Source organism: Grampus griseus (assembly GCF_964374135.1).
Source record: "Grampus griseus genome assembly, chromosome: 3".
Lineage (NCBI taxonomy): Eukaryota > Metazoa > Chordata > Mammalia > Artiodactyla > Delphinidae > Grampus > Grampus griseus.
In genome coordinates, this window is record NC_139019.1 from 159,876,827 (window position 1) to 159,903,522 (window position 26,696).

The 26,696-nt window shown below is 45.2% G+C and overlaps 1 protein-coding gene across 1 annotated transcript in view; it reads left to right on the plus strand.

Annotated features, from left to right (window-relative positions):
• Positions 1-18,557: 18,557 nt before the first annotated feature.
• Positions 18,558-26,696, plus strand: part of NWD1 (NACHT and WD repeat domain containing 1) — a gene marked incomplete at both ends in the record, with an annotated part of 63,872 nt that continues 55,733 nt past the window's right edge. Inside the window, 3 exon segments of the mRNA XM_082650378.1 lie at positions 18,558-18,675; positions 20,023-20,108; positions 22,249-22,365. Coding sequence (XP_082506504.1) covers positions 18,558-18,675; positions 20,023-20,108; positions 22,249-22,365 — 321 coding nt within the window.

Here is a 26,696-nt window from a genome sequence, read left to right on the forward strand (position 1 = left end):
GGAAGCTGGGAAGTCCAAGATCAAGCTGTCAGCGGATCCAGTGTCTGGTGAGGGCTCTCTTCCTGGTTTGTGAATAGCTGTCTTCTCCTCATATCTTCACATGGCAGAGAGCAGAGAGAGATCCACCCACCATGTCCTCTGCCTGCCTCTTGTTTGTAGAAAAACCTTAGCCTCCTAGGCCTTCCCCAAGTTCCAAAGAATAAATTTAGAGAAGTGAGAAAGTGAAGAAGCAAAGAAAAACAGTCAAGCAAGACAAAATAATAATAGTTTAGCCATTAAACAAAATCAAAGACCTTTAGTTCCTCCTCAAGGGCTATAGATAATATTCTGAGCCATATTCTTGAGCTATTTTGCAGATACTGAAAACCCAATTCAGGTGGAAGAAGTTAACTCTATGCTGACCACAAACACATAGACCCCAGACTCGTTGGAACCAGAAGGTTGATGATGTTGACTCCTGATTACCTCACCACCAGCCAATCAGAAGAATGAACTGATCATGCACCTTGCAAGCCTCTCCCTCATCCTGTCCTTAAAAACCTTTCCCTGAAAGCCATCAGGGAGTTCAGGTCTTTTGAGTGTTAGTTGCCTGGACTCCTTGTTTGGTGCCTGCAATAATTGCTGTACTTTCCTTTAACACAACCTGTTGTCAGTAGATTGACTTTACTGTGTGCTGGTGAGCATACTTAAGCTTGGTTTGGTAACAAAACCGTCACACAAATGAAGAGAATGATGAACACAAGATGCAAGATCATGGCTGGGAACATGACTGGGTGAGGTGCAGGGAACTTTCAAGTATTGGAAATGTTCTATTTTTTAAGCTAGGTCAGGGTTGCCTGATTTTGTACAACCCTAGAGCTAAGAATGGATTTTACATTTGTTTAATGATTGGGGGGAAAAGAGAGGACAATTGTGTCATGACATGTGAAAATTATATGAAATTCGAATCACGTGTGTCCAGAAATAAAGTCTTGTGTGTGTGTGTGTGTGTGTGTGTATTCATTATTTATTTATTTAACATCTTTATTGGAGTATAATTGCTTTACTATGGTGTCTTAGTTTCTGCTGTATAACAAAGTGAATCAGCTATACATATACATATATCCCCATATCTCCTCCTTGCGTCTCCCTCCCACCCTCCCTATCCCACCCCTCTAGGTGGTCACAAAGCACTGAGCTGCTCTCCCTGTGCTATGCGGCTGCTTCCCACTAGCTATCTATTTTTCGTAGTATATATAAGTCCATGCCACTCTCACACTTTGTCCCAGCTTACCCTTCCCCGTCGTGTCCTCAAGTCCATTCTCTACATCTGCGTCTTTATTCCTGTCCTGCCCCTAGGTTCTTCAGAACCATTTTTATTTTTAGATTCCATATATATGTGTTAGCATACGGTATTTGTTTTTCTCTTTCTGACCTACTTCACTCTGTATGACAGACTCTAAGTCCATCCACCTCACTACAAATAACTCAATTTCGTTTCTTTATATGGCTGAGTAATATTCCACTGTATATATGTGCCACATCTTCTTTATCCATTTATCTGTCGATGGGCACTTAGGTTGCTTCCATGCAGAAATAAAGTCTTATCGGCACACATTCATGCCCATCTGTTTATGTATTGTTTATGGCTGCTTTCAAGCAACAATGATAGAGCTGAATAGTTGAGCCATAGACCATCTCACCTGCAAAGCTGAAAATATTTACCATCTGGACTTTAATAGAAAAAGTGTCTATTTTGTTACTTCTCATGGCTTATATCTAAATTTGTTATATCTTATGTCTAATATTGAGCCTCTCCAAACTATGCAGTTCTTAGAACATGCCACGCTCTCACCCCAGAGCATTTGCATGTACCATCCTCAAGGGGAGAATCCTTCTTTGCTTATTCTAGCTTCTGGTCGCTCCAGGCATTCCTCAGCTGGGGCTGCCTCACTCCAATCCCTGTCTCTATTCACCACGTAGCCTCCTCCTCTGTGTCTATGTCTTCTCCTCTTCTGTCTTTTATAAAGACACTTGTCATTGGATTTAGGGCCCATCCGGGTAATCCAGGATGATCTCATCCTGAGATCCTTAACTTAATTACATCTGCAAAGACTCTTTTGCCAACTAAGGTCACATTCACATGCTGGCAGTTAGAGCATGAATATGTTTTTGGCAGCCCCCATTCAACTCACTAGGCTTGGCTAGATTAAAATCTATTGATCTGGGACTTCCCTGGTGGTGCAGTGGATAAGACTCCATGTTCCCAATGCAGGGAGCCCAGGTTCGATCCCTGGTCAGGGAACTAGATCCCTCATGCATGCCGCAACTAAGAGTTTGCGTGCCACAACTAAGGAGCCCGCCTGCTGCAGCTAAGACCTGGCACAACCAAATAAAATAAAATAAAATCTATTGATCTGTCTTGCGCTCTGAATACATCTCCTGTGATGATTGTAACATCGATCATTTGCAAAATATTGGTTCCCTGGGTTACGCAGAAGTTGTCACATTTTATTGTTCAACATCAGAAACCTACATTTGTTAATATCACCACCATTCTGTCTCATAAGAAAAGCCTTTTAAAAGTGTCAGAGGGCTTCCCTGGTGGCGCAGTGGTTAAGAATCCGCATGCCAATGCAGGGGACACGGATTCGAGCCCTGATCCAGGAAGACCCCACGTGCCGCGGAGCAGCTAAGCCACAGCTACTGAAGCCCGTGCGCCTAGAGCACATGCTCCGCAGCAAGAGAAGCCACTGCAATGAGAAGCCCGCGCACCGCAATGAAGAGTAGCCCTTGCTTGCCGCAACTAGAGAAAGCCCACGCACAGCAATGAAGACCCAATGCAGCCAAAAATAAATAAATAAAAAAATTTTAAAAGTGTCAGAAAGTGGTCAGACAGTGGCAGACATGGGATTTCCAAAATTTTGATTTTACCTTGAAAGCTTAAATCTTACGTTGGCAACATAACTGTGTTGTTTTCCTTGAAGTAACAGGCTCCTTTTGTTTGTTTTTGAGAAAACTGTCTGCCAAACAGCCAAGTCTGAATCATAGTTTGTCAGATATTTCAAATAAAAATGGTGTTCCCTGAAAAAAGATGCCAGCTGGACTCGAAAATTTGTTCTAGTGCCTTTTTTTAGAGATGACCATTGAACTTAATGCTCATTAGGAGGACTTTATGTGTATTTCCCATTTTGTTACACAAAATATTAAAGAGACATGGACTCACCTATTGTGGGGTAAATTGTGTCCCCCTAAAAGATGTACTGAAGTCCTAACCTTCAGTATCTAAAAATATGACCTTATCTAGAAATAGGTTCATTGCAGATGTCATTGAGTTAAAATGAGGCCACCAGGTTGGGCCCTAATCCAGTAAGACTGCTGTCCTTACAGGAAGAGGAAAAGTTGAACTCAGACATAAAGAGGAAAACGTCATGTAACAGCAGAGCCAGAAACTGGAGCGATGCATCTACAAGCTGATTATCGTCACTAAGGACTGACAGCCACCACCAGATGCTGGAAAAGGCAAGGAAGGATCCTTCCCTAGAGCCTTGGGAGGAAGTATGGCCCTGTTAATGCCTTGATTTTGAACTTCCGTCCTCCAGAACCCCGAGGGAATAAATCTGTGTTGTTCTAAGCCCCCCAGTTTATGGTGCTTTGTCATGGCAGCCCCAAGACACTATCCATCACCCAAATATCTTGAGTAGAGACTGATATATGCGTACAATGGAATACTGCCCAGCGATGAAAAAGAGAGAGCTTTGGATACGCGACAATATGTACGACTCTGAAAGGCATTATGCTGAGCGAAAAGAAGCCTCAGAAGGTTACCTACCGTATGATTCCATTCATGTGACATTCTCCAGAAGAAGAACTTACCTTGACAGAGAAACGGGGAGGTACCAGGAGTTGGGGAGGGATGTCCAATGGGACAGCCTAAGGATGTTTTGAGGGCTGATGAAGCTCTTCGGGTCAGCATCCTGATTGTGGCGGTGGTTACACGAATTGCGCGTGCGCTAAAATCTGCTGCCCCACCCCCACATCAAAAAGAAGAGTCAATTTTATCGTATGTGAATTATAAAATAACATGAGAAAGTGAATGAGGAGGAAAAACATACTCAAGGGTTGAAATTTTTTTAAATTAGTAATTTTTACTGTTTCACCAAGCTTCAGTAATAACATCAAGAGACACTGGCTCCCCCGCCCCACCCCGCTTTTTTGCTTTTTCTGCGCATGCGCTGTGGTGAGCAGCCGCGATTCCTTGTACACTTGGCGCTGCTGTCTTGATTCCTGCTAAGGCACCAGCAGGTTGCTAGTGTACTGTCAGGGCAGATGCCAACCCAGGGAAGAAGGCAAATGACGTAGTATTAATGTCATGGTCAGGGGTCTGACCTTGTAGATCCTGGAAAGGATTTCAGGGACCACATGGGTGCACTGAGCACATTTGGAGAAGCAGTTTCTAGCACGTGGGAGGCACGATGACCTTCCTATTTTGCAGGTGAGGAACTAACATTCAGAGAGCTGAATTCGCTTATCCGAGAAGGACAGGAAGAGGCATAAACACTGGACTGCCAGACACAGAGCAGGTGCATCTGTCCAGGGAGCTGAACCGTCCAGCACTTGCAAAACTCAGAAGGCATCGAATAAGTTAGGATATCTAAATTATATTGAATATATAATTTTATATTTAATATTATTACTATAACAGTATACTATGATATAGTATAAGTAAATTAATATATTATATGTAATTTGATTTCATATGTACTATAAAATAGCACATAGTACGTTAATGTACTATATGTCATTTAATTTACTATGTACTGTAACAGCATATAGTAAATTAATATACTACGCATAATTTGATTTATTATGTACTATAATAGCATATGATAAATTAATATAGTATCAATATATGTCATTTAATACAGCATACAAAAATATATGTGATTTAATTTACTATATACTATAGCATAACATATAGTAATTTACATTAATTTAATGTGCTATATATAATTTACTATACTATTACATTGTCGTATATAATATGCTATATAGAGAGAACAATACATACATATATTTCTAAAAATAATGTAAACTCATTACAGAACATTTGGAGAAAGAAAAATAATCCCCATTTCCAGCTGTGGGTTGTGTTTTGCTTTATTTCTTGTCATTTTTTCCCCCTTGTACTTCTAGCTGTTTTTTTTTTTTTAACATAATATCCTCCAAATCCTACCTCCACTTCTGGACCTGGCTCTTTTCACCTAATATGTTATCCTAAGACGTTGTCCACGATGCTACACAGTGGCACTGTCCAATTTGGTAGCTGGTAGCCATTTAAATTTAAATGGATGACACTTGCATAAAATTGACAATTCCCTTTCTCAGTGGAACTAACCCTATTTCAAGCACTCAATCGTCAGGTGTGGTTGGTGGCTGCCTGTATTGGGCAGCACAGACAGAGAACATTTCCATCATCATGGAAAGTTCTATGGGGGCAGCACTGCTCCAGCTTTCTAACCAGCATTTTAAAACAAAGGTGATCTCTGTGATACATGCACGTGATAAAAGATGTAAAGACTCCAAAACGTGAGCAGTGTTCCCAAGTCTCCTCCCCATCCCCAACTTCTGTCTCCCTCCCCCAGACACCACCATGCCCCCTTGCTCTCCCCACTTTAAAAATATTCTTTCCCGGGCTTCCCTGGTGGTGCAGTGGTTGAGAGTCTGCCTGCCAGTGCAGGGGAGGCGGGTTCGAGCCCTGGTCTGGGGGGATCCCACATGCCGCGGAGCAACTGGGCCCGCGAGCCACAACTACTGAGCCTACGCGTCTGGAGCCTGTGCTCCGCAACAAGAGAGGCCGCGATAGTGAGAGGCCCGCGCACCGCGATGAAGAATGGCCCCTGCTTGCCACAACTAGAGAAAGCCCTCGCACAGAAACGAAGACCCAACACAGCCATAAATAAATAAATTTAAAAATATTCTTTTCCTATGTGAGCATGTATACATATATGTGTCCCCATCTTCTCTTTTTAAAATACCTGCTGTTTTGCATCTTGTTTTTTCCACTATGTACATTGGAAATTGTTCCTTATTAGAACCACAGAGCTCCATCTGAGAGCTCTAGGGGAGGATGCTTCCTTGCCTCTTCCTGCTTTTGGGGCCTCCAGGTGTTCCTTGGCTTGTGGCCACATCACTCCAATCTCTGCCTCTGTCTTCACATGGCCTTCTTCTCTTTCTTCCTCCCAAATCCCACTCTGCCTTTCTCTGATAAGAACACTTATTGGATTTAGAGCCATCTATCCGGGATGATCTCTTCTCAAGATTCTTAAGTTAGTTACATCTGCAAAGACCCTTTTACCAGTTAAGGTCACAGTCACAGGTTCCAGGGGTGAGGACATGGACATACACTTTGGGAGGGCCACCATTCAGCCCTCTACCATGGGTCTGTGGGACATACAGCAGTGATGAGGTCGAGGAGACAAATTGGGTCTTCTTTTAAGAAGACTGGATTTTGTTCTAAATGTCAGGGGAAGAGATTAGCCACCAGCTGCCTGAGAAGTGGAAAACAGACCTCAGGGTGTCAAGGTGGAGATGCGGAGATGAGTTGAGAGGTGACGGTGGAGCTTGGACTGGGTGGATGGCTCCTGAGGTGACAGACTTGGGGTGACGGGGAGGAACTGAGAATGACTCTGGGTTTGGGGCCTGAACAACTGGGTGTATGGGTGACTGTTAATGAGATGCAGAAGGCTGGGAGACAATCAGATGGGCCAGGAGGGGCGTGTTGGTCATCACCATGCTTTAGCAGAGTCTCAGAGAGGGAAGAGCTTGACCAAAGTCACAGTACTAACTAAATTAACCCCCATGCCTGTCTCCTCCAAACCCATGTATGGTGGGTTGAATTGTGTCCCCTCAAAAAGATATTTGATTCAAGTCCTAATCCCTGGCATTTGTGACTATGACCTTATTTGGAAATAGGGTCTTTGCAGATGTTAAGTTAAGAAGAGGTCATAACTGAATTAGGGTGGATGGGGTCCTTATAAGAAAAGGGAAATTTGGACACAGACACATAGGAAGAACATCATGTGACAATGAGGCAGAGGTTGGGTGATGCAGCCATGAGCCAAAGAATGCCTGGAGCCCCCAGGAGCTGGAAGAGACAAGGAAGGATCCTCCCCTAGAGCCTTCAGAAGGAGCTCGGTCCTGCTGACACCTTGATCTCAACTTCTGGCCTCTAGAATTGTAAAAGAATACATTTCTGTTGTTTTAAGCCACCTCGTTTGTTATAACATCCCCGGGAATCCGATCCACCTGACTGGCTCCACCATGATGTGACCTGGTATGCAGCAAGGTCTGTCTCAATCTGCTCATGCTGCTATAACAAAATACAACAGGCTGATATGATTTCAATATTCTTAAATTTTCTGAGGCTTGATTTGTGACCCAAGATATGATCTATCCTGGAGAATGTTCCATGCGCAGTCGAGAAGAAAGTGTATTCTGCCACTTTCGGGTGGAATGTTTTATAAATATAAATTAAATTTATCTGGTCATTGTGTCATTTAAAGCTTGTGTTTCCTTATTTATTTTCTGTTTGGATGATCTGTCCATTGGTGTAAGTGGGGTGTTAACGACCCCTACTATTATTGTGTAACTGTCGATTTCCCCTTTCATGGTTGTCAGCATTTATCTTATGTATTGAGGTGCTCCTACGTTGGGTGCATAAACATTTATAATTGTTATATCTTCTTCCTGGATTGATCCCTTGATGATTATATAGTGTCCTTCCTTATCTCTTGTAACAGTCTTTATTTTTTAATTTTTTTTAACATTTATTGGAGTATAATTGCTTTACAATGGTGTGTTAGTTTCTTCTGTATAACAAAGTGAATCAGCTATACATATACATGTATCCCCATATCTCCTCCCTCTTGCGTCTCCCTCCCATCCTCCCACCCCTCTAGGTGGTCACAAAGCACCGAGCTGATCTCCCTGTGCTATGTGGCTGCTTCCCACTAGCTATCTATTTTACATTTGGTAGTATATATATGACCATGCCACTCTCTCACTTCATCCCAGCTTACCCTTCCCCCCTCTGTGTCCTCAAGTCCTTTCTCTACGTCTGTGACCGTCTTTATTTTAAAGTCTATTTTATCTGATATGAGTATTGCTACTCCAGCTTTCTTTTGATTTCGATTCGCATGGAATATCTTTTTCCATCCCTTCACCTTCAGTCTTTATGTGTCCTTAGGTCTGAAGTGGGTCTCTTGTAGACAGCACATATATGGGTCTTGTTTTTGTATCCATTCAGCACGTCTGTGTCTTTTGGTTGGGGCATTTAATCCATTTACATTCAAGGTTATTATCAATATGTATGTTCCTATTACCATTTTCTTAATTGTTTTGGGTTTGTTTTTGTGGGTCTTTTTCTTCTCTTGTGTTTCCCGCCTAGAGAAGTTTCTTTAACATTTGTTGTAAAGCTGGTTTTGTGGTGCTGAATTCTCTTAGCTTTTTCTTGTCTGAAAAGATTTTGATTTCTCTGTCGAATCTGAATGAGATCCTTGCTGGGTAGAGTAATCTTGGTTGTAGGTTTTTCTCTTTCAACACTTTAAGTATATCCTGCCACTCCCTTCTGACCTGCAGAGTTTCTGCTGAAAAATCATCTGATAACCTTATGGGGATTCCTTTGTATGTTATCTTTTTCCCTTGCTGCTTTTAATATTTTTTTCTTTGAAGTTAATTTTTGTTAGTTTGATTAATATGTGTCTTGGTGTGTTTCTCCTGGGGTTTATCCTGTATGGGACTCTCTGTGCTTCCTGGACTTAGGTGACTATTTCTTTTCCCATGTTAGGGAAGTTTTCCACTATAATCTCTTCAAATATTTTCTCAGACCGTTTCTTTTTCTCTTCTTCTTCTGGGACCCCTATAATTTGAATGTTGGTGCATTTAATGTTTTCCCAGAGGTCTCTGAGATTGTCTTCAATTCTTTTCATTCTTTTCTCTTTATTCAGCTCCTCAGCATTTATTTCCACCATTTTGTCTTCCACCTCACTTATTCGTTCTTCTGCCTCAGTTATTCTGTTATTGATTCCTTCTAGTATTTTTCATTTCAGTTATTGTTGTTCATCTCTGTTTGTTCTTTAGTTCTTCTAGATCTTTGTTAAACATTTGTATTTTCTCAATCTGTGCCTCCATTCTATTTCCAAGATTCTGGATCATCTTTACTATCATTACTCTGAGTTCTTTTTCAGGTAGACTGCCTATTTCCTCTTCATTTATCTGGTCTGGTAGGTTTTTACCTTGCTCTTTCATCTGTGACATATTTTTTTGCTGTCTCATTTGTTTTTTCTTTGATGGGTGGGATTGTATTCCTATCTTACTGGTTGTTTGGCCTGAGGCTTCCAACACTGGAGTTTGTAGGCCGTTGGGTAGAGCTTTGTCTTGGTGCCAAGATGAGGACCTCCAGGAGACCTCACTCTGATGAATACTCCCTGGGGTCTGAGGTTCTCTATTAGTCCGGTGGTTTGGACTCAGAGCTCCCGCTGCAGGAGTTTCGGCCCGACCCCCCGGCTCATGAACTAAGATCCCACAAGCCACGTAAGCTGGCAAAAAAAAATAAAAAGGAGAACAATAACAAAGAGTAAAAAATAAAATTAGACTAGGAAACTAACAAATATGTTAGAAAGAATATAAGAATAAAAAAATAGCTGAAACAACAACTGGAAGGTAAAATAGAGCCACAATAGTAAAAAAGAGGAGAAGAAAAAAACAAAAAAGGTGGAAAAGGCCTTGGCTGTGGAGGGTGGGGCCTAAGCAGGGGCGGGGTTTGGGCGGTGGGCAGGGCCTATGCTTAGGACCCACAGGGCTGGAAAAGGCCCTTGGGGGTGTGTATGGCGGGCTTAGGCTCCATGGAACGGAAGGGGCCCAGGCCGAGCCTCTGGCCTCAGAGGGTGGGGCATGCCGCCTGGGAGCGCAGCAGGCTTCCAAAGCTGAGTGAGCAGGGCAAACGGCCCCCACTCCTCTACCGCGGTCCTGGAGGGCCCCTCCCGCCTGCCTCTCCTGTTCTCCCTCACCTCCCTCCTATGCCCCCAGGACCAACGCAGCCTGGAAGGGGCCTTTGAGGGCGTAGGACCCGGCCCGAGAGCCAGGCAGACTTCCCCTGCCAATTGGGCAGGAGAAACACTCCGCGCACTACCCACTGATCCGAGCCTCTGAGGGTCCCTCCTGGAGTGGGAACCCCCCTCGCCCTCAGGGGGCGCCGGTCCTGTCCTCCACTTTTCCTTCCCTCTCTCTCCCCACACGTCCTACGGATTCGCTTGGGGGTTCCTCCCGTCTCCTTGGGCATCGAGGTCCCCCACCGGGGCCTGCAGGCACCCCAGTTGTGGGGAGACTGGAACTCCACGTCTTCCCACGCTGCCATCTTGACTCCGCCCCTCAATATGTTTTTCTATTTAAAACTATTTTTTTAATTGAGGTAAACGTCACATATCAAAATTAATCATTTTGACACGTACAATTTTGTGCATTAAGTATCAATACATTCACAATGTTGTGCAACCATCACTTCTGTCTCGTTACAGAACATTTCCATCACCCCCAAAGGGAAATCCCCTGCCCATTATCAGTCACTCTCCATCCCCTCTCCCCCAGCTCCGCTAATCTTCTTTCTGTCTCTGTGGATTTGCCTGTTCCAGACATTTTATATAACCTGACTAGCACACTCTGTGACGTTTTGTGTCTGGCTTCTTTCACTCAGTGTAATGCTTCTGAGGTTCACCCACTTTGTATCATGTATCAGTGCTTCATTCCTGTCTATGGCTGAATAATATTCTGTTGTATGAATTTACCATATTTCGTTTATTCACCAGTTGATGGACATTTGGGTTGTTTTCACCTTTTGGCTATTGTGACTAGTGCTGCTACGAATAAGTGTGTACAAGGATTCGTTTGAACATCTGTTTCAATTCTGTTGGGTGTATACCTAGGAGTGGAATTGCCAGATCATATGGTAATTCTGTGTTTAACTTTTTTAAAAATAATATTTATTTATTTATTTGGTTGCACCAGGTCTTAGTTGTGGCAGGCTATATCCTTAGTTGCGGCATGTGGGATCTAGTTACCTGACCAGGGGTGGAACCCAGGCTCCCTGCATTGGGAGCACGCAGTCATCCACTGCACCACCAGGGAAGTCCTATGTATTTAACTTTTTAATGAATTCAAGCTGTTCTCCACAGCGGCTACATCATTTTACATTGTCGCTAAGCAGAGCTCATGAGGGCTCCAATTTTCCCACATCCTCACTAACACTTGTTATTTTCTTTTCTTTTCTTTTCTTTTTTTTTCCGATACGCGGGCCTCTCACTGCTGTGGTCTCTCCTGCCGCGGAGCACAGGCTCCGGACGTGCAGGCCCAGCGGCCATGGCTCACGGGCCCAGCCGCTCCGCGGCATGCGGGATCTTCCCGGACCGGGGCACGAACCCATGTCCCCTGCATCGGCAGGCGGACTCTCAACCACTGCGCCACCAGGGAAGCCCATTTTCTACTTTTTTGATGATATCTGTCCTAGTGGGTGTGAGGTGGTATCTCATTGTGGTTTTGATTTGCAAATAAATAATATTTTAAAGTAATTTTTAAAAAATTAAAATCAATGCAAACAAAAGTCCATGATAACCAAAATATCAAAATCTTAATAAAAACAGGATCCTACATTTGTATACTCATCTCACTCACCTCACTGTATTTTTTTTTTTTTGGCCGTGCTCCTCAGCTTGTGGGATCTTAATTCCCCGACCAGGATCAAACCTGAGTGCAGGGCAGTGAAAGCGCCAAGTCTTAACCGCTGGACCACCAGGGAATTCCCACTTCACTGTATTTTAAATTGTGATATTTAATTGATGTGGATTTTTCTTCATTGATTTTGATTTTTTAAAAATATTGCATTGAAATATTATTTATCCTTCTACGACAATAAAAAAATATTATTTATCTCTACTGCTGTGTTGTTTTGGCACCCCCCCCCCCCCCCCACCGCAAATATTGCACCTCAGGCCAGCCAGCACCTCTACTGCATCCCCCTCCTCCGCACGGGGTTCAAGCTCACGAGCCAGGCCCAGCGATGGCCTCCAGGCGGCGCTGCTTCCCCACTCATGCTCACTCCCGGAACCACCTTCCAGGCTAAGAGCTTGATTCAGGTTATTAACATCTCCTAGCCAAGATTCTTTCTTCTTCTGTAAGGTGGGAATGATAACATTAGGCTTACGGGATGGCAGAGGAGGTTTGGAAATCTGACTAGGGCTCAGGCCCTACTCAATACATAATGATAATCACGACTATTTCCTAAGAGCAAGACGTAAGAATATTTTACAGTTTTACTACAGAGAATTGGAAACACAAAAGTAGGCAGAGTGGTAAAATGAGCCTTCAGCCCCAGCCCTGGCCACCATTACCCCCTGGCCAACCGCACTCCATCTACCTCACCTTCTAAGATTATTATTTCAAAGCAAACCCCAGTCATTCTATAAATCTTATCATTCTGTAAATATTTTGTTCTGAGTCCCTAAAAGATAAAGACTTGGAAAAACAAAAAAAATTAACCACAATACCATTATCATGCTTTAAAAACTTTGTCAAGAATTCTTTAATACCCACAGATTCCAATGTAGCCAACAAATGGGGTTTGCCTCTCAGCTCTGTCATTTCCTTTCCAAGAGAACTTGGGCAAATTCTTGAATTTCTCTGAAGTTTATTTTCCTCATCAGGAAACCAGGGTAGCAAACTGAAGTCCCCAGGTCCCTGGGAATATTGGAGACAGTATGTGTATTAGCACCTGCAACTTCAGAGTCCCTTGAAATATAATAATATGACTATGCACAGATGTAGAAAACAAATTTACGGTTACCGGGGGGGATGGGGAAAGAGATGTGGGGGAGGGATAAGTTGGGAGATTGGGATTGACATATACACACTACTATAGATAAAATAGATAACTAATAAGGACCTACTGTATAGCACAGGGAACTCTACTCATACTCTGTAATGACCTATATGGGAAAAGAATCTAAAAAAGAGTGGATATATGTATATGTATAACTGATTCACTTTGCTGTACAGCAGAAACTAACACAACATTGTAAATCAACTATACTCCAATAAAACAATTTTATAAGATGACAAAAAATAATTTCAAAAAGTAAATAATATGACTATGGTGACATGAATATAGTAACACTGTATTCATGTGTTGCACGTGCCATACCTGAACTATCCTCCCCGAGTCCTTTCATGTCATTCACATTTTCAGCTTAAAAACCACCTCCTGAGAGGCTCTCCCTGATCATCCCGTTACTTAATGACCTCCCAAGTCATTCCCTATTTGTTTTAATTTGTTTTAATTCTCTGCACAATACTCACCACCAGCTAAATTTTCCTCTTTGCTTGTTTCCTGTATGTCTCTCCTGCGAGAACATGACTTCCATGTCTGCCGAGGTCAGTGAGCAGTTCTCAACCAGGCAGGGGAGGTGGGGACTCTGCCCCCCAGGGGATACTTGACCATGTCGGGGACCTTTTTGGTTGTCGAGACTGGGAGGGGTGGGGCTACGGACATCTAGTGGGTAGAGGCCAGGGATGCTGTTGAACATCCTACAGTGCACAGGACGGCTCCCCAACAGGGTGATCTGGCCCCAAAGGTCAGCAGGGCCAAGGCTGAGAAACTCTGTTCTAGAGACTTAGAGTCCATTAACACGAAACACTGACATCGGAGCCTTTGATTCCTGACTCTGCTACTAGTTGGGTGGACCTAGTAGCAGTAAAAAATAGTAATTAATTACAGCCAACATTTCCTGGATCCTTTCCATGAACCAGGCATGGTGCTAGCCTCACACTCTCTATAAGTGCATTTCATTCTCTTACCCACCCAGGAGGTGGTTGAGAAAACTTAAACCCAGGGAGGCCAAGTGGCCTGCGCAAGGGGCTTCATTTCTTTGGACCTCATTTCCTTCATTGGTGGGACGGGATCATGATGTCAGCCTCTCGAGATTGTTGTGAGGACTGCCCTCCACAAAGGGCATCTGCTAGGATGAGTTCAGTAGCCCGGCACACAAGAGCTAACGACCAATTCTGGCTAAGCGCCCAGCTAAGCCAGGGCTGGAGAGCCAAACAATTTCTTTCATTATCCCAGTTGCTGGGAGAATTGGCCGGGAGAGACCTGTGAAGTACCTAAGACAAAAGTTACTAGGATTGCTGGGGGCACGCCTTCCCAGCAGCGCCAAACCCAGAAAACTTACTTCTCCAACCTACTTCCCCAGAAGATTCTAAATTGGCCCTTCCACCACCAGCAGGAGCCAGAGGGAGGCTGGAGTCCCCAAGGAAAACCTCTGTCCTTCCTGGGGAATCCAGGCTTGCTTAGTTGTCTGCAGTGACAAACAGGAGTTGAAAGATGGATAATTGTAGATGAGCCTGCCGATGTGACACTTATTAACTCAGCACCTACTATGTGCCAGGCACACCGACCTTGGCAGACATGGAAGGCATGTTCTCGCAGGAGAGACAAGCAGTAAACAAGCAAAGAAGAAAATTCAGCTGGTGGTGAGTATTGTGCAGAGAATTAAAATAGAGAGTGACTTGGGAGGTCATTGAGTAACGGGATGATCAGGGAGAGCCTCTCAGGAGGTGACTTTTAAGCTGAAAATGTGAATGACATGAAAGGACTCGGGATGATTAGTTCAGGTATGGCACGTGCAAAGGCACTGAGACTGAAATAAATTGACCAGTGTAGACCAGGGATTCTCAATCGGGCAAGATTCTGCCCCCGGTAGACATTGGCAATGTCTGCAGAGATTTTTGTCACAACTTGGTGTGTGTGTGTGTGCGCGTGCGTGTGTGTATGTGTGTATGGGGGTGTCTGCTACTGGTATCCAGTGAGTCAAGGCCAGGATGCTCCTCAACATCTTACAATGCAAAACATGGCCTCCACTCCAAAGAATGACCTGGTCCCAAATGTTAGCAGTGCTGAGATTGGAAAAGTCTGGGCTAGAGGAATAGAAAAAAAGCCTAGCATATGTGTCAAGGTCAAAACCTTCCAATCCTCCTAGTCAGGAGGTGGTAACCAAGAGCACATGGCCATGCACTGGAGTGAGGTCTGGTCCAAAGGGTCTACTGGGGACCCAGGGAAATGGGGGAAGGAACAGAGATTTAGGGGATGAAAATTCAAGATCAGGAGACTTGTGAGGAGGGGCTAAGAGAAAGCCTAAACCAACATTGGAGTCCAGAGCTGGGGCCTGGGTGAGGTCATCAGGGTGCACCTGAATCAGAGGGTCCAGTGAGTTGTGGGAAGGTGGCTGGATGGCCAGGCTGGCCTTGGGAGTTCCCTGGAGGACAGGGTCCCAGACCAGCACTCGCTCACTGACTCTGCCCTTCCAGGCTAGTGAAAGTTCTCACTCTGAGCCTCAGTTTCCTTATCCATAAAATGGTGACAGTCAACTCAGTGTCACAATATTTATTGAGTCTGTGCAGCGAAGAATTAACTCAGCAGGCCTGGGTTGTCCACACTCTGAACGTGAAAGATTTGGCCCTTGCCCAGCTCCTGGGAGGTGATCTCTAAGTCCTTGGAATGTCCTGCCTGATAAAAGTGTCTTGGTTTACCTGGGGACCTTGGGATATGCCAGATAATCTATGCTAACAATGTGACTTATAGTTGGGGACTTGGGCCAAGTAGTATCAGCTGGACCTCTGGAGGGGCTGGAAACTGAGGTCAGCCATGTCTATGTGACCAACACCAGAGAAAACCCTGGACAACAAGGCTAAGGTAAGTTTCTGTGGTTGGCAGTACACCATGCGTGTTGTCACACACTGTTGCTGTGAGAATTAAAGGCTGCCCACGTGACTCCACTGGGAGGGGACAAGTGGAAGCTCAACACTGTTTTTCCCGGATGCTGCCTTACACACCTCCTCTTCCCTTGGCTGTTTTCATCTGCATCTTTTTTTTTTTTTTTTTTTTTTTGGTGACTTTCTCAAAGAGGCCCTCATTAACTACCCAATCTCAAGTAGAACTTGCTTGTTCATCTTTTTCACAGAACCAATATTCTTACATTCACAATCTCCTTTCAGCTCACAGTTCTAGCGATAAAACATTTACAAAAATAAGACAGCATCAAACAGACATCAAGTGTAACTGTTTTTCTCTCATTTAGAAGAGGCATTTTGGAGCTCTGAAAGACTACCGGGATGGCGTCCTTTCTGTTATTTACTAGCATTTAAAATGGAAAATGCAACATTTAAAATCAACCTTAAGTTGTATAAAAGCTTACATCATGAAAAGTAAGTTTACCTTCCAATCAAGGCCTTTAAACTCTCTGCCCAAAGGCAACCGCTGTTAATCTGTAACTTTTTTTTATTTTTTGGCCGCACCACGTGGGGTCTTAGTTTCCCAACCAGGGCTTGAACCTACGCCCCCTGCCGTGGAAGCCCCTAGTCTTAACCCCAGGGAAGTCCCAATCTGTGTCCTTTCACTGTAATCAACCATCACGGTGAGTAAAAGAGCTTTTGTGAATTCTGCAAGTTCTTCTAGTGAATCCTCCAAACCTAGGGTGGTCCTGGTGACCCCTGAACAGCAGAGTCTTTGCTGGGTGGACAGGCAGGGAAGGGAAGTTGAGGCAGAGAAGGAAAAGGTATGAAAAAGTTCAGACTTTTAGGTAGAACTGATAACATTATTTATTGAGTGCCCGTATGTAAAGTGGGGACGTTACCTACCTTTCTCCCAAATACCTCGTTCACATTTTGTTCATCACAGACCTTTTGGCATTCATTCTGGTTTTCAGGCACGTTGTACTTCCTTACATGTTGATCCTGAGGTGAATGCCTCTCTCTCCTCACCCTAGCCCACCCCTGAGTTGTTCTCACTCCCATTTCACAGAAGGTGCAGCTGATGTCCCAGGAGAGAGGCTGTTTGCTTAAGTCCTCCAAGAAGGTGATGGAGGAGCCGGCACTCCAAGCAAGCCCATGGATGGCAAGGTATCCATTTCTCCTGTCTCTGGTTTATTAACATTGAGAGGTGGGTGGGCATGACCAAGATCACCAAAGCATTTTCAATAAGGTCCCATCCTGAGAAGGTCTTTCCCTGATCATGTTTTTGATTATTTCCCCCCCCCCAGCTTTATTGAGATATAATTGACATATACCGTTGTGTAAGTTTAGGGTATATCGTGTGTCGATTTGATGTACTTATGTATTGCGGGATGGTTACCACCATAGCATTAGCTAACGTGACTCCATCATGTCACATAATTACCATTTCGTTTTTGCGGTGGGAACATTTAACTCTCTCAGCAACTTTTGAGTGTATAATACAGTATCATTCATTATAATCTCCATGCTATACGTTAGATTCCCAGACTTATTCATCTTATAACTGGAAGTGTGTATCCTCTGGCTAACATCTCCCCATTTCTCCCACCCTACTGTCCCTGGCAACCACCATTCTACTCTCTAAGTTGGGCTTTCGTTAGATTTCACATATAAGTGAGATCATACAGTATTTGTCTTTCTCTGACTCATTTCACTTAGTATAATGCCCTCAAGATCCATCCATGGTGTTCAAGTGGTGTTTTTGATTATTTCAAAGAACACATCTCAGTTTCATATGGGTAGGTCCTTAACTGCTCCTCTGGGGACTTGCTAATCTCCCTTCTTACCGAGGAGAGCGGTTCTCAGGCTCCACACTTCCTGCAGGCAAAGAGACTCAACTAGAGTTGACTTAAAGCTGCTTGCCCAGTTTCTCAGCACTGCTGACATTTGCAGGCTGGTAATTCTCCGTGGTGGCACCATCCCGTGCATCGTGGGCTGTTGAGCAGCGTCCCTGGGCTCCACCCACTAGATACCAGTAGCTCCCCTTCTCCCAGTCGTTACAACCAAAAATGTCTCCAGACATTGCAATGTCCCCTGGCTGGGGCGGGGGGGCAGAATGGCCCCCAGTTGAGAACTCCTGGCTTAAATAGTACACCTGGCACCTATGCTTCATCGGTGAGCACAGGATGGGGTGTGGGGGGGTTCCACTGAGTTTGTCCTTCTTGCCTGTCCTGCCAGGACTGGGCATGCCTCCCAGCATCGCACGGCCTCCATCTGCACAGCTGGGCCCAGGCTCAACTTTCATGGAGCCCCAAGAGACCCAGGTGTTTGGGAGGCTGGCTGGTCCCTGGGCCCCAACACCAAGCGCCAGGAAACCACAGTTGCTATGGTGACCGCTGAGCTCCCGGGGTGAGGAGCTATTGGTTGAGGGGCAAAAGGCTCCGGTGCCTGGAGGAGTCAACATCCAGGGGCCTTGGCTGGGAGGCCACTGTCCAACATTCCCCCCATTAGCGCTCGCAGACCAAGCAGAGCAGTGGAGAGCCACTGGTTCAGCCCCCCGGGGGCGCTGGAGGTGACAGAGCCCTGCAGGGAGCCGAGGGGAGCTGAGAGAGTGAGATGGGAGCCCCGCTCCAAATGGCCCTGCCTGGCTGGCCTCCTAGGAAGGCCATCTGGCCACAGGCGTGAGGTCTCTGAGGCCCAGGTCCTTTCCTGGGGAAGGACTGTCCAGGTGGGCGGGCAGCATGAACGTCAGGCCCCTCCGCCCGGGCACCCGCCGGCGGCCTCTCCAGGGTCAGTCAGGCCCCCTCCCAGCAATTCCATCCAGCAGTGTGGCCATCTTCATCAGCTCAACGGTCTCAGGTAAGGGACTGGGCAGGGCTGAGAGCTCAGGGGATGCCAGGGCAATGGGCATCTAAGACACCTGGTTGTGAAAGCAGCTGGGACAGTGACCCACGTAGGAACTGGTGAGGGAGAGCCTCCCTGACCCTCTGTTTCCTCTTCCATAAGCCAGGCTCAGAGTCTGACTTGACAGAGTTACTCTGAGTAGCAAATGATATTGCAACAAATATGAATGATGAACATTCTACCCTCTAGGCTTAAAAAGTGCCTGAATCTTCCTGTAGCTACAAGGCTCTGCCTGAAGGGGACCCTGTTCACTCCTCAGCTATATCTGGTTTGATTCTTACTTCACCCATGTGTTGTAGTCATACTGGGCTCCAGCAGGTCCTGGAACCCATGAAGCCCCAGGCCCCATAAGCTGTAGTTATTCAAGTTATGTGTTTATTTAATGTCTGACTCCTCCAACCAGGCTGTAAGCTCCATGAAGGCAAAGACTACATGGTGTGTACTGGCAAATGTTCAATAACCTCTTCTCCGGATATTAAAACAAAACCAAAAACACCTGAGTTATACCAAAAACAACATTTATTGAGCCCCTGGGTTGAAGGCTGAGAAATTATCAGTGACCTAGACAGGCAGAGGTTCTTGACTTTGGGGAGCTTGCAGCCCTGCAAAGTAGAGGCATCACCCCATTTTACAGAGGGGGAAACCGAGGATAGCCTGACACTTGGCACAAGGCCACACAGTGAAGTCAAGTGGTAGGAAAAGTCTCAGAATCCAGGTTTACTCTATAGGCAGGGCTGCCAGAGTTACAGCAAAAATAAAAAACCAAACCGCCACCACCAGCAACAAAACCAGGGCTCCCAGTTCAAATTGCATTTGAGATAAACAACCAATAATCTTTTAAGCGTAAGTATATCCCAACTAGTGTGCAGAGAGGGGCATACTTATGCGAATAAATGATTTGGTGTTCATCCCAAGTGCAAGTGGAACAGGGCTTATCAGACATGCAAATTCTGGGATCTATGGAGTGGGCTATACTTAGGCTATCAAGTTTTTCATCGTTTATCTGAAATGTAAATCAACTGGGTGTCCTGTATTTTATCTGGCAATTCTAACCTGAGGTGACCAACCATCCTGGTTAGCTGGAACTGAGAGGTTTCCTGGGATGTGGGACTTTTAGCAGTAACAACAGGAAAGTCCTGGGCGTAGTTGGTCTTTCTGGTTTTCCTCCTGTTTTTTGTGGCTTTTGATTCACTGTGAAGGGTCCCAGCCTTGGTGGGAGCAAATGAGGCTAAAAGCAGAGCCGTGGGGCAGGGAAGAGTTCTGGATTCTTCCTATTCATATCCTCCATGCCACTCCTTGCAGATGCGGATGCAGAGAGGGAAGCCCTACAGAGCACCGCCTACCCCGTAGTACAGACCTTCTGCCAGAAGCACGGCCTGATGTCCGAGGTAATTGCCCGACTGTTCCTCACTGCCTCAGCGTCAGGGAACGAGGGTGTGCCACCCGGGCAGTCACACGGGCTCTTTGCTTAGAGGGACCCTGTGCCAGCGTTACACCACGGAGGCTTAAAGTCTTCTTAAAAAAGGAGAGTGGAGGGGTCGTGGCCACAGGCACTGCGGTCAGCACAGGTGGTACGGCAAAGTACTAGGAGTGGCTGCCTTGCGACCCTGCTCCTTGGGCGTGTCACTTTTGTTGTTGTTTTGTCCTGCCTTCCCGGGCTCTCCCTGCACTGGGGCAGCTTCGGGGGCATCTAAGAGGGCCGTGGGATATCCGGGGTGGGCAGGCAGGTGAGACGTGCCTTTTTCCTGGGACACTAATGGTGTACCAGCTGGGCAGTCACCACGGGCCCCAAATAGAGTGCACCGATCCCAGGGCGGGGATGTGGCTGCCTGCACATTTCCAAGCGGAAACCAACAAACTGTCTTTGGAGTCTCAGGTGATGCTGCCTCCTTGCCATTTACAACTGTCATCCATCACACCAACGGCCCCCACCAGCATTTATATATTACTAAGAAAGAAGCAGTGCTGTGATGGGAATTTGACTTTGCCCGCCACTGATCATGAGACATAGTTCAATGGCAGAGACACTAAAAAGGAAAACATAGGTGCTGAGCACCGATGAAACACCCCGTGTTCATCCCTTTAATGTCCACCAGGTGCTGTGTGGCTAACACAGTAAACATCCTCAAGACGCAGTCGGAGAGACAGTGGCCCAGAGAGATGAAGGTTCTTGCCCAGAGCTGGTGGCTGACACTTTTTCCTTCTCCCCTTCCTCCTCCAGCCACATCCAGTACTGTACTTCTTTCACCCCATGCTGTAGTTTATTAGGAATTTTATGTCTTTCCCTCTGGACAAAGGAATTTAGGAAGGCAGGGAGCATTCTGATTCCCATCCCCCTCTCCTCACCCAGCTTTCTGTGGGGTCAGCTTCACTACTTGAATTGAACCCTTTTGCCTGGCCGGCCTCTGCCTAGCAGGCAAAAATGGACCACAAGCGTGCGGTTGCCAAGGAGACTTCGCCACATCTGATTCTGGCCAAACGAAAACCTCCTTTGCAAAGAAAGCTCTGCGAACAAGTGTGGACATGTCCTTGTTTAAAAAGGAACAGTTTGAAAATGCCCAAGCTCTTTAAAAAATTTTTTTAATGTTTTTAAGTAAATTTTTGAGTTCAGAATTTAGATTTGCAGGAAAGTTGCCTATGGTACAGAGTTCCCATATGCCCCACACCTACTTCTTCCCCTATATTGTAAACATCTATTATTGGGGCATGTTTGTCATAACTAAGAAATGGACATCGGGACGTTACCATTAAGCAACCTCTGGACTTTATTTGACTGTCACCAGGTCGTCTATTCGTGTTCCCTCTCTGGTTGAGGACCCTGGCCAGGGAACCCTGTTACGTTTAGTTGTCACAGCTTCCCATTCTCCTGTGGCTGGGACAGCTCCTTGGTCTTCTCCTTTGTACTCATGACCATCACAGTCTTGGGGATAACTGCCCAGGTGTCCTGCAGGATGTCTCCAATCTGGGTCTGTCAGATATTTTTCTCATGATTACACTGGGATTATGGGTGTCATTCAAATTCTTTTGATCCAGATATCCCTCTTTGAGGAGAGGCTATCAAAAATTACTGAAGAGGGACTTCCCTGGTGGCACAGTGGTTAAGAATCCGCCTGTCAACGCAAGCGACACAGGTTCGATCCCTGGTCCGGGTAGATCCCACATGCCTCAGAGCAACTAAGCCCGTGTGCCACAACTACTGAGCCCACACGCCACAACTACTGAAGCCCACATGCCCTAGACCCGCGTGCTGCAACTACTGAAGCCTGCAGGCCTAGAGCCTGTGCTCCGCAACAAGAGAAGCTACCTCAGTGAGAAGCCCACACACCACAATGAAGAGTAGACCCCACTCTCTGCAACTAGAGAAACAACAAAGACCCAACACAACCAACCAACCAATAAATACATTAATTAATTAATTAATTTTTTTTTTTAATTACTGAAGAAATTTTACACCTTTATCAAAGGGAATTTAAAAAAAAATCACCCATCCTACCACCTTCCTGACAAACCCACGCTTGTTATTTCCAGGTGGTTGATCTGAGGTGGGGTATTCGGAACACAGAGGCCACCAACCACATGACCACGGAACTCTGCTTGGAGGAGCTTGGCTGGTGTCAGAAAACATCCATAGGGCCAGCTTTTGTTGTGAGTCTCTTGGGAGGGATGGATTAGCTCTTACTTCTCATTCCACCACCAGGATATGGCCCCTACTTCTTATCCAGACCCGTCAGTGGAGGGAAGTGGGTGGCATTTCTGCTATCATACCCAATCTTTGTAGCCTGCCTGTGGCAGACATTGCTAATCAATCACAGCATTCATTTTTCTGCGGAGCTAGCTGGGATCCAGACATTAGCAGTCAAGTAGAAGCAGCAGGTGAGTTGGAGAGCAGAGTGTTGAAGCCCAAAGGGATCTTAGAATTTGCTCCGAAACTTCCCCCGGGTTTTTCACCTCATTCACTTTGTCTGGGGAACGTTGAGGTCCTAGAAAACCATAGAGAAAGTGGAAATCTACAGGGTATCGAAAATTTTTTTCTCCAATGTGCCCCATGGTGTTGGGAGCAGACTCTGTGGCCCTATCTGGAGCCTGCCTCAGGGGCAAACTTCCCCCCTAGGTGAGACCAATCAGGGTCTTCTCTCGTCCCCAACTACATTCCCTCTGACACCAGAACAACCCCCAGCTCACATTTAATGGTTTGGGTTATGACCAGCAAATGATATTCCAGGGTTTTGATTTATTACATCACCAAGTTTCAGATACACCAAGAACTATAGCATTTTGGCTCATAAATCCTAGAGCAGGGGTCAGCAAACCACAGTCTATGGGGCAAATCCGGCCCCCTACCTGTTTTTATAAATAAGGCTTTATTGACCCGCGGCCATACCCATTCATTTACGTATCACCCAATGCTGCTTCCCAGCTTCAATGTAGTTGCCACATAGACCGTCTGGCCTGCAAAGCTGAAAATATTGGCTATTTGGCCCTTGTTGGAAAAATTTGCCTACCCCTGTCCTAGAAAGTACAGACGAAAAAAGTCAGGAAAGTAGCTTTGCCCAATACATCTTCATCACAAAGAAGCTTTGAGCAGCTCCCAGAAAAACCTCTCCTGGAGATAAGAATGTAGGAATTAGGAGAGGGTGGTCCCCATATGAAAACGGTTTTCTAGGGAAATAAAGACAAATAGATGAGGCCTGTTTGGCCTTAAAACTGCACTGCCCAATGCAGTAGCCACGAACCACATGTGGTGATTTAAATTTAAATGAATTAAAGTCAAGTAGAAAGAAAATTTCAGCTCCTTGGTTGCACCAGCCACATTACAGTGGTTCAGTTGTCACTTGTGTCAAGTGGCCAGCAAATTGGACAGCAAGGATATGAACACTTCCAGCACTTCCAGAAGTTCTAGTGCTGCCTTAGAGATTGTCTCCTTCAAAAAAAAGACTAAGACCTGGCAGCAGATGTGAAAAGCTTTCTTTATTATGTACCAAGTTTTATCTATACAGTTACCATTGCATTTTCATTCTTTTGTTCTATACTTTTCTTTGTATGTTGGCATCAATTTTTCTTTTTTTTTCCAATCTTATTGAGATATAATTGACATGTAGCACTGAAAGGGTACAGCATAATGACTTGACTTATATGTGTTGTGAAATGATTATTAAATAAGTTCAGTTAACACCCATCCGCTCATATAGATATGAAAAAGGAAAATGCTCTTCCCTAGGGATGAGAATGTTTAGGATTTAGTCTCTTAGCAACTTTCAGATATACTCTACAGCAGTGTTACCTACATTCATCATGTTGTACATTACCTCCCCGGGACATATTTATCTTACAACTGGAAGTTTGAACCACTTAATTTAATTTATTTATTTATTGAAGTATAGTTGATTTACAATGCTGTGTTAGTTTCAGGTGTACAGCAAAGTGATTCAGTTATACATATATATTCTTTTTCAGATTCTTTTCCCTTATAGGTTATTAAAAAGTGTTGAGTATAGTTACCAATTTTAATTATTGCTTTAAAATACATCCTAATGTTTGAAAGGCTGTATCATCTGACTTACGTATCTCCTTCACACATTTTTTTTCCAGTCTTCTAATTTTGCTGATGATTGAGCCTGATGATTGATCATTTTGTTGTGTTTCAAAGAAAAAAGAAAAGAAAAAAATTTTGTAAAGAAAAAAGGGAGGTGGGGAGAAAATGAACTCCAGGAAGAATTCGATTTTGCAACTCAAATTGCAGGCAATCAAAAGCACAATGCAGGGCTTCCTTGGTGCCGCAGTGGTTGGGAGTCCGCCTGCCGATGCAGGGGACACGGATTCGTGCCCCGGTCCGGGAAGATCCCACATGCCGCGGAGCGGCTGGGCCCGTGAGCCATGGCCGCTGAGCCTGTGCTCCGCAACGGGAGAGGCCACAACAGTGAGAGGCCTGCGTACCGCAAAAAAACAAAAAAAAAGCACAATGCAGAGAGATCAGCACCTGTGAAAGCTCGAGGTGAGAATGAGCACATTTATTATAGAAACAGAAAGGTCAATGTGACAGAAGCAAAATGGAAAAGGGGATTCGTGGTACAAGATAAACTTGGAGAGACAGGGAGGCGGGAACCAACAGGGGCCTTACGGGCCAAAGCTAAGGGTTATGTTAAGTGTCATGGAAAGCCTTCATAGACATTTTATTGTTTGTTTTTGTAAGCAGAGGAGGGATGATAAAATACAATTTCTGGTTTTTCCAAAAAAAAAAAAAGCACAATGCAGCTTCCAGGTGGCATGGGGGATGGGAGACAGGAGGGAGGATGATCTCTGAGCTTTCCCCCAGGCCCAAACGGCCCAGGCACCTTGCAAATCCTTCCAAAATCTTAGTTATCAAGATAATTAATATTTTAATGCAATGTTTATTTTTAATATCAAAACTGACCCCCCAAATCCATGAGGAACAAAATATCAAATTCTAAAGACAGGATCCACCCGGCACTTTGGAGACCCATGTTCACCTCCCCCCCGCCCCCATCTGGCCCTGCTTCCTGGCTGCTACTGGGGACAGTCCTGCCCGCAGGGCCACATCAGAGCGTGAGATTTGGGTAGAGCCAAGGGAGGCCTTCATTCTTGTCACAGCTCTACTGTTGGGACAAGCCAGCACTTAGTAATAGGCAAACAAGGTGTTTCCTGTGGCTGTCATAACAAATGACCACAAATGTGGGGGGCAGGGAGCTTAAAACAACAGAAATTTATTCTCTCACAATCTGGAGGCCGGAAGTCTGAAATCAAGGTATCAGCAGGGTCACACTCCTTCCTAGCTTTCTCAGGGTGAATCTTCTTGTCTTCTCCAGCTTCTGGGGTCTCCAGGTATTCCTTGGCTTGTGGCTGCACTCCCCCAGTCTCTGCCTCTGTTGTCACAGCATCTTCTTCTCCTTTTCTATTTGTGTCAAATCTTCCTCTGCCTGTCTCTTGATAAGGACTCTTGGGATTACATTTCAGGCCCACTTTGATAATCCAGGATAGTCTTCCAGTTTAAGATCCTTAGATAAATCATGTCGACTGAAAAAAAAATGCACAACCTAAAAGTTGAGTTATGTTTTATTTGGTGGACATTCTTAGGACTTCAAGCCTGGGAGACAGCATCTCAAATAACACAGAGAGACTGCTCCAAAGAGGAAAAGGAGAAGCCAGGATATATAGATAGGAGTTTTTGCAACGAAGACCATGTAGTAAGAATATCAAAAGATTACTGTTAAAGAAAACCAGATATCTTAAGTTAAGGAATTTATTGCTTTCCTATGTATGGGAAGATGCAAGAGTTTGGGCTCACTGAAATTATTCCTTTGATATGCACCTCAGCTATCTGGGGCCAGCATCCTGTGTTTTCACATCCTGAGTCTCCTCAGGGTGCATCTTTGGGGGTGGCTGCAGTGGCGGACTCCTTGACGGCAGGCATCCTGTTTCCCTCCTGAGTTTCCTCAGGGCTCACCATCCGGGAGGCTGTAACGTGATGGTTCAATGGCTGCAAGATCCTTTGTTTATTGGCATGGCAGGCAATATTGTTTCACTCACGAGTGGAAGATCAGGAGAAGGATTTATTATGACTCGCAGCAAGTAAGGGGAACACCAGGGACTTTCCCAAAGCAGTGTCTCCCCAAACAGCAAAACTGGGGAAGTTTGAAGCTCAGGGTACATGTATATTCATGAAGGGGCTTGAGCAGAGGAGACTTCAGCATAGAATTGGGGCAAAGGTTCACAGAGTCCAAGTTTTAGTTGATTGAAATCAGGAGGGTCCACGTCATCATTCTACCCTCCACTTGGGTAGGGGTTTTAGTTCCTGCAGAACTCAAAGATATATTATATGTATATCCCTTGACGAGGAGCTGGGACTCTTTTTATCACTGGACTATTGTTTCTTGACTGCTTTTCCATTATTCCTGCATTCCCTCACTTCCCTTAAGATCATTGATTACTGAGATGTGTTCAAGGACAAGCATTGCAGC